At 37.8% G+C, this 14,192-nt stretch overlaps 2 protein-coding genes across 19 annotated transcripts in view; one reads left to right on the top strand and one right to left on the bottom strand.

The window, feature by feature from the left end:
- Positions 1-4,404, top strand: part of LOC134743426 (cell adhesion molecule Dscam2) — a 100,586-nt gene extending 96,182 nt beyond the window's left edge. For all 18 annotated transcript variants that reach the window (XM_063676828.1, XM_063676836.1, XM_063676820.1 and 15 more), the window contains 2 exons: positions 2,042-2,102; positions 3,587-4,404. In XM_063676828.1, coding sequence (XP_063532898.1) covers positions 2,042-2,102; positions 3,587-3,665 — 140 coding nt within the window. In that variant the 3' untranslated portion in view covers positions 3,666-4,404. The remainder of the gene's footprint in view (positions 1-2,041; positions 2,103-3,586) is intronic.
- A 1,015-nt stretch (positions 4,405-5,419) lies between these two features.
- Positions 5,420-11,757, bottom strand: LOC134744210 (ATP synthase subunit delta, mitochondrial). The gene is made up of 6 exons (XM_063677934.1): positions 11,620-11,757; positions 11,289-11,421; positions 10,581-10,671; positions 9,290-9,396; positions 6,437-6,541; positions 5,420-5,638 (listed from the first exon to the last, which is right to left on the bottom strand). Exons 2-6 carry the CDS (start codon positions 11,418-11,420, stop codon positions 5,573-5,575), a joined length of 501 nt encoding a protein of 166 aa, XP_063534004.1. The 5' UTR covers position 11,421; positions 11,620-11,757; the 3' UTR covers positions 5,420-5,572.
- Positions 11,758-14,192: the final 2,435 nt, after the last annotated feature.

The following is a 14,192-nucleotide window of genomic DNA, read 5'->3' as shown; positions in this document are numbered from 1 at the left end:
CAATTACCTTTTGTATTGTTTTCGAGCTCCCGATATTTCGTAGCAGTTACATGCATCTTGTTCACGGAATTCACGGATAAAACGAAACAAAAGGTAATCGCGGTCCATATCCCGGTCAATACAAGTCTATAAAGTCTATTGATTATAAGTGGGAAGTATTGTTAATCTTGAAAGGAAGAAAGTTCCCTTGACGGCGTGAAATCAGTTCGATATTAGCGCAGCAGATGCGAGGAGCGTCCTGCTCAATCAGAACTATCAGAAGGGCAATACTGCTCAGAATTCTCACCGCCTGTAAACGAGCCTACTGACTATCAGTCCGCCGGACGATATCAGCCTGTCAGTTCGGAACTGTCAACTTTTTGTTCTAACTGACAGGCTGATATCGCCCGCGCGGACTGATAATCAGTGCGAGAAGTGGAGAGGCTTGAGAATAAATGTGTCGTATCAAATTAAATTCCTTAAGGACAGCATGTGAATGCAACATGCTTACAAGAACCTAATAAAAATATGTATCCTCAAAGCACTGCTTCTGCCAGGGACACAACAAATTCAACACATCCACCATATTTGTCATACTTCACGCATCTAAGTATGTAGTATATTTCGCTAAAGCTTAAAGCAAAATATTATATATTTTCGTTTACTATTAGCTACATAAACAAGTATGACAAATAGTTCCATTTCATTTCATCAATCAAAGAGTTGAAAGATTGGCAGAGGTGAACAAAACTGTGATTTCGTAATTCCGATATCCTCACGTTTGCGCACGACACGCACACGCACAGAGTACGTGTGCGTGCAAAAGCAGCTTGTTATGAAGTCACAAGTTTGTCTTAAGAGTCACACGAACCTAGCCGCCGCCATACATTCGACATATACAGGGTGGCAAAAAAATAGTGCATTCCCGTTGCCAGGGAGGTTTTGGGATTATATACTGAGCAACTTTTACTATGGGACCAACCATGAAATCGCAAATTTTTTTTACCCACCAATAGAAACTGGACCAGCCAAAATGTATTAAGTTTCATGTAATGGGGTTGGCAGTATTTAGCAGATGGCGCCAGCATAGCTTGCCAGTTGCCCTGTCAATTCTTGATTTTTTTTTATGGAATTTTATGCCCTGGTTGCCAGCCCTTTAAGCCAAATCTCATAGAACTCAACTAGAGAAAGAATGGCGCCATCTATGTAAACCTTTGACAGTTGCCAACCCCATTAAGCATGTCATTTTAAAATGAGAGCGTAACTTGGGTATTATGGCGGCAGATAGGTTCCTGTGACTGTTAAACGACCCTACCTCCAACTGTCTTTCGACTCCTGAGTAATCAATATTAATCTTGAAATTGGTCCATGCGTCCTGGGTGTCACCTGTACAGAAGACGGTAAAACTTTGGCTCAACTAGATTATCTTTATGTTTTAATAAATTGTGACTGACAGCATGCAAAATTTGTCTCAGTAATAACAAATGGATACATCTAAGCTTCTCAATAGCGCAATTGGCTTACTAGACTTAATTTTCAAAATTTGTCTTGTGGTACTGAACTTTCTTCTGACTGTTTTGTGGTACTGAACAAACAATCCCGTGATTAGAGCTTACCAGTTCATTATCTAAATAAAAATATATATGTACACCATATCTTACGCGAAAATGATGATACGTTGTCCAGTATCGCCAAATAGTCTAATGGGAATTTCTACATTCTTCAAGTGAATTTTCACAAATCTATTTTATGTGTATAGACGTGGTTGTGATAACTTATTTTTTAAACTGTTGTAGATTATAGTCAGTGTTTCAGAAGGCGGACTCGGTATTATTCATCCAATATCATGTTTTTATAATATAATTACTCCTTAGTTTATAATTGACAAATATGAATCCTCAGGATTTTGTACTTTAACAAAGACAGAATAAACTCCATATTACAGAAACACCCTACAACCGTTTATGTATATACACTTTATCAAGATAATGGATGAATGTTGCCCGAGTCAGCGGTAGGTAGGAGGTAGCGTAGAGCGCGTCGTGACTTGTGTCTGTTGCAGTGAGGGCCCACACTGCCAAGGACGGCATGCACACCGAGGAAATGAGGAAACTCATTGACAGGTCAGTACTAGGCCTACACACACACACACACATTCTGACTGTCACAGAAATGTTACACATTACAACGATTGTCCAAGCCTATAGTATGTTCAAAGAGACTCAGCTCAAAAACGCGTCGTGTTATCAAAATATTACTGTATTACATCTTCGTTGTAAAGTAAATTATAGAAGTGATAGTATTTGAACATACAACCCCGTTACGAAATAGCTCGGGTCTAATTTATTTATTCTCTTTGCCTGTTTTTAATTATAAAAAAATATTCCAATCGTAGATAATATAACCTAAATTTTATGTTAAAGTGAAAGCATACAATTTTTACAGGTTATTTAAATTTCTGCCATTCATAATTTGATAAGTACCAGTACCAGGAGTGCTTTAAAAAAATGTTATTCACCTTCTGTAATGATTTTCTTACTACATTTTGGACAAGCCAAAGGAAAATAGATATTAACCTTCAGAAGAACTCCAAACCTCAAGATTTTTTTACACCAACGTGTCAGTGTTGCACACAATCGCACATGTTCTCCATGTTTAATTGTTCATCACATATCACCATATCACAATGTTCAATGTGTATTCAGAAATTTTATAATTAAATAACACATGTACTGAACAGTTAACTAAACAAAGAAGATTTAAAATATTAAATCAGACACTAACAACATAGCCGGTTCCTTGTGTGTGCGCTTGCATACATACGTAGCGTACTAGTTATGCATTACTAAGCATGTGTTATGTTCTGCATCCGTCTACAGGAAACAGTAAGTCAAGTATGTGAACGATGTCTATGTGACCTAATTTGCCTGTTTATGTTCTAACATTATGTCGCTAACACTTCCAACCTTGTGCACTGAACTTATTTTGCAGATTGGTAAGGCCTTCTCACAACCTTGTTTTGATAATCCGTTGCCGTGAGGCATGTGTGATAATCATTTTAGAATTTATTCCTTGAAATCGGATGACCCTGCATAGTTACAGATAACTAGTTGCCCTGCTATCAAAAATTAAACCCCTGTCGTTTTAATTTTTAAACATTTCATATTAGCCTGCTACTCGCATTTTTATAATAATTAATAGTTATCGCCTGTTAATTAATAACATAAAATGTCTTCATTTGAGACTGTCGTACGACACGCTCAACTATTAGTAACCAATCGGTTTTTTAACCATTGATTGCTGATTTGTCACTTATATGCCCTGTTTGTTCCCCATAAGCTTACTATTAAGCCTGCTATAATATAAAAGCCAATAGATATGAAACCTAACCTAGCAGCTCTGTCGTTTCAGTACATTTTCTTACCGGTTAGGTTTATAAAATGTACTAATTTTTTAAAATGTGAGAATAAGAATATTGTAACCAATTTTTGTAACACGTCCCAAATCACTCGTGACTCGTCTCAAATGTCTCGTACGGTCATCACTCATCAAGCTTGCAAAACTTCGACATAAATTTTGTTTTTCTAGCGTGTTTGTACATTTTCAGACCAGAAGCAACCACCCCAGTCCCCCAGCAAGCAGTCCACGGGCGGGGACTCACAGCCTACGATACTGTGGCAGTGTAACCTGTAGACCCGCACCGACCCGGCGACCGAGGCACGCTCCACCGCCACCACCCAAGCTCCACCCTCCGCCCCGCCGTCTCGCTGAACTAAAACTTTACGTTCTACTTTCAATTGCTCATTATTTTGGAGTTGTACGCACTCGAACTGCAGGTCAGCGATACGGCTGTGCCAAATTCTTAACGAGCGTGTCGCGTTTTATTTGCAGTGTTTATCCCAACTTAGTTGGCCGGATTTTGTATATATTTCTCCTTAGTTAAGCGCACGTCGGTGCCATAGTGACGGTGTCGGTGCGGTGCCGCCGGGCCCCCTAGGACCCGCGCCGCCTCTAGTTACCATATGAAGCAGAAAATCATGGTTGTGCTAGTTATTTCAAATTGATATATTCGCTTGATAGTACGGCGGCGCGTTTGTATTGAAATTGAACCTGTAACCTGTCCAATAGCGACGTAAATGTTAGCGACCTCCCTCCCGGCGCACCGACCGTGCCGCTCGCGGCTGAGACCCTGTTCCCAGATCTCACACTCGACCGAGCGAGTGGCGCCTAGTACGAGTACTCCCGAGTACGTGTACTAAGAGTTAGTCAACCTTATTTTAGTCTTATTTGTTTAGCTTAATTTAAAGAAAGCTTCGTCGTTGGCCGGTCCGGGGTGTTTACTCGAAAGTTTGGATTTAAATTAAGCTCAACACGTAATAATGTGATATTTTGTATTTTTATCCCATTTTTATGTTTAGCGCGAGGTTGTTTTGTCCTCGCGGTTAGGTGTAGGGCTCCCCCCATGCTTCCTTTAATGTTATGGAAATCGTGATGCTTTTTTACCATTTACGTTATTGTATTGCCAACATTTACTTTGTAAATTGTATGATGTTTTTTTTATTGTTTTTAAATTGCATTTAAGCATACACTACTTAGGTTAAGTCTAGATATAAGCTTCTTTATTACTAATTAATCAACTTTTAAATGACTCGTGTAATCCGTAGCTAGTTAGTGACGTATGTGTTACGCAATATTATTAATGAAGTAAATTAACTAATCGACTCTGGTACATACACTATTGTAATCCTCAACTAAACCGATATACAGGAACAAAGACGAAATGAATTTAAAATATTAACTGTCAAGTTACACACTACCGACGCGGAATTTGAATGCTTCTAATGATACTCTAGATAAGGTGCATTTTTACTAATCATAGTCGTAATTTAATCCTTCTATAGTTATTGGAGATAGCGTAAGACACGTCGTGTCGTGTAGGTGTTTCCTTATGTGTCGTGCGTCGCGTAGCTCAGTAGGTAGGTCCCGCGGCTTCCTCGCAACCAATTCTTCTATTAACCTTCCATATTAGCGAATTCGGTAACGAAGCTTAGTTAAAAATTGTGAACAAATTAAAAATTATTCAAAATTATATGGTAGCTTAATCCAAATTATAATGTCGAATCGATAAACGTATAATAAATAAATACGTAGCGGTAATAAATGGCTATTCTATCGGGTTTTTGATAATTTCCAAGTTCGCTTGCTGTGTTGTGTTCGCGGCCGCATTTTCTGTTTATTTTGAATTGTGCGAAACCGACGCTGTAGCAGCTAATGCCGGGGCCACACCAACTGGAAACGGCGGGAAACGTCGTTGATTATCGCGATAAGCCCAGTGTGGCCGTATTAAAAACGCCGAATTAACGCGTTTCCCGTTAGTGTGGCCCCAGCATAACCGTTTGTACCAAAGTGTTTGATTTGTGTTGAATAAACTACTCAAACGTCAACTATATACCGCTGTTTTATTTCGACCAACAAATAATTTACAAAAGTGACATGCAATAAATAAGAACTGTTGACATGTTCTACGGAGGTGTTTATTATACATACAGATGGTTCAGTTTATATAGAGTTAGACTAACACTAGATGCCCGCCTTACGCGGACGCAGCCTTCACGATCTCCTCGGCGACTTCCACCGCGATCGCCGCCTCAGCCTTGGCCTGGAATAAATAAAGTAACATAAGAAAACTTGTAATACACTGGAGGAAACCGGCCTGTTTTGAGAAAAGTCGTCGACATCTCTTCTAAATACCTAAAACTGGTATGGATGTGTTCCTCGTGGTCTTTTGAATACGAATTGACCGGTTTTAGTTTATGCGGATGGGTCAAAAAAAGGGAGGCAAATATGGCGGCCTACCATCATTGATATTTGTTCACATCTCGAGTCCTATGGGACCGACCGGTTCGTGTAAGGTGTCGTTTGAAAGAAAGTCATTTATTTTACAATATACATGGCGCTATACCATGTTTCACTTAAACCATTTCCTGTGTCCCTAAAAAAGCCTAACCGCATTTTTGTTCCTAAATCCGACTCACGCTTGACTATAGATTTCTTATAAGTTGTCCTGTCATCTGGGTAAAAAACTATTGTTTTTTTCTAAATTTTAGACCCAGTATTTTCGGAGATAGAGGGGGGGGGGGGGATAGTCATTATTGTCTATCTTGAATAACTTCTAAACTTCATCCTAAAATTCTACAAAAACCATTTCGTTTGATATATATAACACAATATAGTTTGTAAAACTTTCTTTTTTAATTTTCTCATTTACCCCCCAAAAGTGGCCCCTATGTTTATATAAGGGTTCCGTTTTTTCCTTTTGAGGTACGGAACCCTAAAAAGAAAACGAAGTGTAAACCTCACAATTCGTAAACATTAATGCAAAGCTTAAATCGCGATGGTAAATTAAGGAAACGTATGTAAGGAACAATTGGCCTAAGACTAGTGGTGTACCGTGTACCTTGTCTCCGCTGGCGGAGCTGAGCTCGGACTGCGCCTTGCTGAGCGCCTCCTGCGCCGCGCCGCGGTCCAGGCTCTCCAGCGGGTGCGCCTCCTCGGCCAGCACCTGCACACGTACACACACACATACACATACACATACACACACCGATCTAATAACAACCATCAATATTACTATTTTACAACACTTTCTTGATTTGATATTCGTCTCAGTACACAGCACAGGGGCGGATAATGTTCCCAATGCCAACATTCCATCTCTAAACATTTAAGCAAAAAAATATACATGATAGGTTGTCTTTGTAAGGTATAAAGCTAAAATAAATGCGAGGTTGGGTTAACATAATTATAACAATTCAGGAACATATTTTTAAGATGAAAAATTGTGTCTATTAATAAAAGCTATTACTGCAGCTGACTAAATATTCTGCAGACCGATTTATAAAAACATGTTACTATAGTTGGTCAAACCAATTTGTCAGTCAGTAACAACCAGGAAAATTATACTTATCCCTTTTTTTTGGGTGCTAGTACTAGTGTAAGACAAAGATAGTATGATTCTCTCTGTCTATGTTTGAAATGAGACAGACCTTTGACAAACTATATAATACAAACAAGTCAAATTTTGCTTTCAGAGTGGAAAGGCTCAAATTACTATGAAAAATATAGTTTGGCAAAAAAAAAAGAAATTAAAAAGTGGCAACACTGTAGTGTCGTCCCGTTTTTCTTAGATTGATTTGAAAGGGACGATACTACAGTGTTGCCACTTTTTAATTTCTACTCTTGTTTTGCCAAACTGTATAATACCATAATACCCAAATCACTATATTTAAAGAATTGATCCTAACTCGGTGACAATGAGAATTTCTTTTGTTTGAAGATTACTTCATACTCACAGGTATGAAGTAATCTTCAAACAAAAGAAAACAGTGACTGTCATTTTTGACAAATCGAAATTAGTTTTTGTAGGACCATCTTTGTAAAAAAATAAAATTGAGAACCCCTTGTGAAATTGGAAGTGGTAAAAAAGGCTTTTAGAAAGGTATGCCCCCTTAATAATAGGTAATTTACATATCATCACAAGCATCATCAACCAATCCATCTGCACTGGTGTTTTCCCAGATGACTGGAAATCGGCGATAGTCAGGCCTATACCCAAAACTCCTGAACCTACTGACCTAAAGGACCTCAGGCCTATTAGCATCCTGTGTTTCGTGTCGAAAATTCTGGAGAAAGTAGTATGTCGGCAATTAACAGATTTCTTAGAAGCAAATAACATATTACCAAATAAGCAGTCTGGGTTTCGGAAAGCGCGCAGCACAGCCACGGCACTCCTGGACGTAATCAGGATCTTGATCGTATAGACGTATGGTCTGGACAGTGTGACTTAGTCCTTAACCCCGACAAGTCAAAGTTTCTAGTGCTTGGTACTAAAGGCCAAGTTGACAAAGTAACCAGCTTTGATATTAATGTTATGCTCGGAAGTGATCGCCTCGAGCGAGCCTCTGCAGCCCGGAACCTTGGCCTAGTCTTAGACGAGTGCTTGCGTTTTGAACAACATGTGATCGATATCGCTAAAAATTGCTACTATAGATTGAAAGTACTATACCAGGTTCGTCAATATCTCAGTGTCGACCTTAGAATAATATTACACCTTAATATTATCCAAACTCAACTATGTCGATACTGTGATCAACGGTTGCTTACTGGCTCGTTCAAAGGCAGTCCTTCAATGCATCCAGAATGCCTGTGCCCGTTTCTGTTTCCCCATACCTCCACGTACTCATGTCACCCCTTATCTTAACACTGGTAAGATGTTGAAAATGGAAGCACGTCGATCGTTGCATTTTGCGACCTTACTTTTCGGTGTAGTAAATTTTCAACAGCCCCAATACCTTTTTAACAAGTTGTCGTACTCCACCCGCCCTATGAGAGATGCTATTCGACTAATCTGTCCGAGACACGGCAGTTCAGCAGCGTTTCGTGGCAGTTTTCGCTACTCTGCTACGAAATGCTGGAACAACATACCCCCCTCCAATACGTAACTCTAAAACATTATTCACTTTTAAACTTAAATTTAAACGATATCTTTTCAGCTTGCAACTGCCGTGTTCCTCGCGTTCCATGCATCTTAGCTAGATTATTCCATAGGTGTCTTACTTATTTGCGTGAGTGATATTGAACATAACGGATATTTTTCTGTTAGTTTAAATCGTCGATCGATGCCTTCTCTAAAAACCTATTTACAACTAACTACCAAGTACCAACTCACAAATATTTATTAGTTATTGTATTTTATAAATTTAATCATTATTTATTTATTCGATTTTATGTATATATATATGTTTATTTAATATTTTTTTTGCTCAATACATGATGGTACAAATGGCAGATCTAATGCCTTAAGGCATATATGCTCCACTATATATTAAACTAAATACATGCTTGACTTACACCTCTTTATATATATTTTTACATATTCCCAAACCACTCACTTACACATCCACTTTCAAATTTTTCCTTGTATATTGTTTCTAATTTGTCTTAATTATTAGTTACTGCCTTTACTGTTCTGAGCTATCTTCTTGCCCTGGGCTCCACGGAAGACCAGCGCTGTAGCATATACCTATATGTTAGAGCATATGCTGAGTGGTGTCCATTTGTAGCCTCTATAGCAGCATCAATATTGTAATCATTGCATGTTAGTATAAGCTACTTGTAATTTTACGTGTTAGTGTATAAGATCTTCTTCTTTTTAAACTTGTATGGTGCTGTTTGTAGATTTTTACAATAAACGTTTTCTATTCTATTCTATTCTAATTTATAAAACGGCTGCTGTTTTTATTTGAAGTACCTGAACAGAGGAGTCGTCATTGACGGTGATGGTGCCAGATGACACAAAGATCTTGTTCTGTTTGCCGTCACTCTCCACCACTGTCACAACACCAGGTCGGAGGACAGCTGAAAACAAAAAATATCAATCTGGTTTACTAGATATAGGAGACAATGATACAACTTTAGTTGTTAGAGCAGGGGTTCCGCTGTGCGCCGCGGCGCCCTGGGGCGCCGTAGACAGTAAAGAGGGGCGCCGTGAGGCAATCCACCTCACCATGTTACCTATCTATTTCGAATAGCCTAGCTAGGTTAGGGCGCCGCCGCCAAAAATTTTAAACTTGCAAGTGTGCCGCGGACAGAAATTTAAAAAAGCCATAAAACCAGTGACCTAGGAGAATGTCATCATGGTAATGTGTTAGGTTATTCACCCTTCCCCATTTGGAAACAATTTTTCAACCATTTGTAGATATCCAATCCAAAACTTTGTGGACAGGAATAGTTATGCTACTGCCAGGTGTTTAGGTGGTAGGGGCCAAATATGACCATAAGAACCCAATAATATATTAATGTAACCTTTTTATTAGGGTTCCACACCCAAAGGGTAAAAACGGGACCCTATTACTAAGACTCGCTGTCTGTTTGTCTGTCACCAGGCTGTATCTCATGAACCGTGATAGCTAGCTAGACAGTTGAAATTTTCACAGATGATGTATTTCTGTTGCCGCTATAACAACAAATACTAAAAACAGAATAAAATAAATATTTAAGTTGAGCTCCCATACAACAAACGTGATTTTATTGCCGTTTTTTGCGTAATGGTACGGAATCCTTCGTGCGCGAGTCCGACTCGCACTTAGCCGGTTTTTTAATATTTATCTTTAGAATTCTCTTTGTGAGTAGTAGATGACTGTGTAAAAAAGTGCAGTAAGTGATAAACGCAAGTATCAAAAATTTTTTTCAACAAACTTGTATATTCAGAAACATACATACAGGAATAAAAATCAATACTGAATCAAAGATCTGTAATGTCTTTAACTTATAGTGACCCAAGTGTTACATCCAGAAATAAAACCTCGTACACAAATACAATTCAAAACTCTTTTTAAAATGCTGTAATGTTCTTTGTGATGGGCACACAGTGAATATAAACAATAAAAACCGGCCAAGTGCGAGTCGGACTCGCGCACCGAGGGTTCCGTACATTACATAATTTTAACAATGTATTTTTTATGTGAAACGTGAGTGAAAGGTAAATTGCAGAACTACTAATTTTTCAATCATAACATATTGATAATATAAATATGACATACCCAGTGTGGGGACGTGCTTAGCCAAGATACCGAAGGATCCGCTGAAGGATGGCACATCAACCTGCTTCACTGACACCTTGTTGTAAAACACCTGCAAAACACATATAGTAGAATTAATAAAAAATGAGCAGCAGTGTAATTGTTTTAACACACCATAAAGTGAAGCCCTCCAGTGGGGAAGTGATCTATTACAGTTTATAATTTACTCGTGGAGTTAGTAATTTGGGTAGCTTATTTTTAATCCAATTGCTTTTTATTGATTCCCCATATAAACTTCCACCCCCCCCCCCCCCTTTTTCACCCTCTTAAAGGATGACTTCTTGGCACAACTTGAAGTCCCTTTGCGTGCATGACCACTGATAGGTAATGACTTGAATTTTGACAACCCTAAATAGCCGAAAGGGATAGTGCCATACATTAGAAAGGGACAGCATGATTCGACGCTGAATCGCTGTCAAACTTCGGGTTTGTAGGAAGTGTCTTTTTTGTACGGTAGTACTATTACTTAGTCTGTGTCAAAACACAAATTATTTAATAAAATAATTTGATTTGTTCCCAAAGTTGTGTACACAATATTCAAATATGTTTATTGAGCTTAGTTCTGTTAATAATATGCTTACAATTGCTAACCTAACTGCAGATAAGTACCTTCCAAACTTAAACTTTGTGAACAAGCCTAGGTAGGTTGAAGCTACAGCTATGATGTACCTTGTTACCAGCGGCGAAGGTGAGGGCCATCTCGCCCTCTTTGACAGTTTCTTTGGGTGCCTCCGCCGCGAAGGTGCGGACTTGGACCCTCCTGGCTGCGCCCCTCAACAAACCGCGGAGTGCCACAGACATGCTGCAGACACAAATAATATAATTCTGGCTACACACCGACAATATTCTTGTTGGTTATAAAATTCACTGAATACTGAATAATATATCTAACTTGATATTATGTAATGACATTTCTGTCAAAATTGAAGGGCGATTTTTAAAGAAATTAATCGTTATCAAGCAGAAATTAATGAATGAATTTTATAGGAGTTTAACTCACATTAAATATAGTTTATTTGTCTGTTCAAGGTGATTGCAAAATGGGAAGGTAGTTTTTTGATCCTTCAGCAATTCGGCACACGCTCGGGGGAGCGATTCCGAATTTATTTCCGATTGACTTTTCGTTGACAGTCAAAATAATGTTGCTACTTGAGGTAAAGTCGTAATTTCGGGTAAAATGTAACTGTGATATAGTTGGTCAAACCAAATTGTCAGTAAATAAGAACAAGAAAACCGGCCAAGTGCAAGTCGGACTCGCGCACCGAGGGTTCCGTACATTACACAATTTAAACAATGTATTTTTTATGTGAAACGTGAGTTACGGTTACGGTTACGGTAAGAGCGGTACGGTTTACGATTTATGACGTATTAAAAAAAAACTACTTACTAGATCTCGTTCAAACTAATTTTCGGTGGAAGTTTGCATGGTAATGTACATCATATATATATATTTTTTTTCAGTTTTATCATTCTCTTATTTTAGAATTTACAGGGGGGGGGGGACATTTTACCACTTTGAAAGTGTCGCGCAAACTATTCAGTTTAGAAAAAAATGCTATTAGAAACCTCAATATAATTTTTGAAGACCTATCCATAGATACCCCACACGTATGGGTTTGATGAAAACATTTTTTTTGAGTTTCAGTTCCAAGTATGGGGACCCCCCCAAAATTTATTGTTTTTTTTTCTATTTTTGTGTCAAAATCTTAATGCGGTTCACAGAATACATCTTCTTACCAAGTTTCCACAGTATAGTTCTTAAAGTTTCAGCGAAAAGTGGCTGCGACATACGGACGGACAGACAGACAGACAGACATGACGAATCAATAAGGGTTCCGCTTTTGCCATTTGGCTACGGAACCCTAAAAACTACACTCATCCTTTTCTTTTGGGTGCTAGTACTAGTGTAAGACAAAGATAGTATGATTCTCTCTATGTTTGAAATGAGACAGTCCTTTGACAAACTATAGGTCATAGACCTAGCATTACATAGACCAGCTATACGCGTGCGCCCGTAAGGGATAGACATAGATGACGTCATAAACGTGGGGATACCATATTGGTAAAAATTACCCCAATATTTGATATCACGTTGGGGCGCTTACCCTGGAGGCAAAGTTAGCTTGTTTGACGGTATTAAAAAATTGTTAAATAAAATGTCAATGGGCCGTTCTTTTTAGGCGTATAAACAATGAAATACCTCCTATAATTCGCGCAGGTGGTACAAAACTAAACATGTTTAGTAAATAAAACGTAAAATAAAATGTATTATGGGTTTTAATTTAAAGAAATCACAAATCGCAATCATACCAATTAATGTACACCACATTAAATCTTCACAACATTTGTTTATTTATTTTTTGGAATTAGAAGTACGAAAAAACTTCGAGGTCAAAATTACCCATAAAATTATGATATTTTCATCTGGTATCCCTAACATGATTGTTATGCAGCTAAATTAAGAAGAAGTTTAAAAATGGCTGACCTCAGACTCCTACCTACCTACGTAATTTGGGCGGATAATTTTACAAATAATGTTTTGTTAATTTGCGTAAATAATTGTGATATTTTTATTGAAATCGTTTGATTCTACATTGCTTTGAGTGTAACGTAATTTTACGATGTTATTCTCACATATTGCGTTAAGAGGAAGGTGTAAAATACCGTACTTACGTGTGAAAGGTTATGTTCTCATATTTTTGCTCAGAGCGGCTATTACAGCCGATTACAGAACAATTCACCATTATTTTATCAATTCAAAACGCTAACCATCACTATGTTTTATAAGAGAAAGCACAATTTCATAGAAAACAACAATAATTAAACAAGCAACGAACAAGCATGACATGTCACGTACTTATTTGTTTGCCACAATTTCGGTTGTGGCAGCGGTGGAAAAGTGAAACTATGACAAAGACAAAAAGTAATATATTGCTCTCTGTCACTACTACTGAAAGATACATAAGACTATCCCGTTCGGTCATTTCGCCCCACCCCTCATGACCGATCCATGTTATACTAGATTCATGAATGGGGCGTTAGTCTCATAAAAATGCGGAGTATTCAATAATTTACTGGTAACACTGAAACACTGTTTGGTCATTTTTTTTTTGTTATATATGTGATGAGGGTCAGCCATTTTTAAACTTCTTAATTTAGCTGCATAACAATCATGTTAGGGATACCAGATGAAAATATCATAATTTTATGGGTAATTTTGACCTCGAAGTTTTTTTGTACTTCTAATTCCAAAAAAAATAAACAACCTTATGTGAGACCTGTACTTATGTACCTTACCTATGTTGAACAAATAAATGCTTTTGACTTTTGACAAATGTTGTAAAGATTAAATGTGGTGTACCTTAATTGGTGTGATTGCGATTTGTGATTTTTTTGAATTAAAACCCATAATACATATTATTTTACGTTTTATCATAGAATAACTATACTAGAGCGGTACTATTGTCTTAGTAAATTTTGTAACCCCAGTAAATTCACTGCCATCTGTCGACACACTTTAAAACTAAAAATGAAGATTTATAAAAGTACGATAATATGTATTTAAATATGGAT

The sequence above is a fragment of the Cydia strobilella genome, chromosome 1 (assembly GCF_947568885.1).
Source record: "Cydia strobilella chromosome 1, ilCydStro3.1, whole genome shotgun sequence".
NCBI lineage: Eukaryota > Metazoa > Arthropoda > Insecta > Lepidoptera > Tortricidae > Cydia > Cydia strobilella.
The sequence above is the reverse complement of the archived record's forward strand: the minus strand, read 5'-3'. Positions and strand labels throughout refer to the sequence as shown.

What these genes read in the sequence shown, in the direction of transcription:
- LOC134744210 (XM_063677934.1), bottom strand. Translation starts at nt 11,420, where the DNA reads ATGTCTGTGGCACTCCGCGGTTTGTTGAGGGGCGCAGCCAGGAGGGTC. An exon ending in CCTTCGCCGCTGGTAACAAG is followed by an intron (nt 10,672 to 11,288) that starts GTACATCATAGC and finishes TGTGTTTTGCAG; the next exon opens with GTGTTTTACAACAAGGTGTC. An exon ending in ATGACGACTCCTCTGTTCAG is followed by an intron (nt 6,542 to 9,289) that starts GTACTTCAAATA and finishes GTACGTGTGCAG; the next exon opens with GTGCTGGCCGAGGAGGCGCA.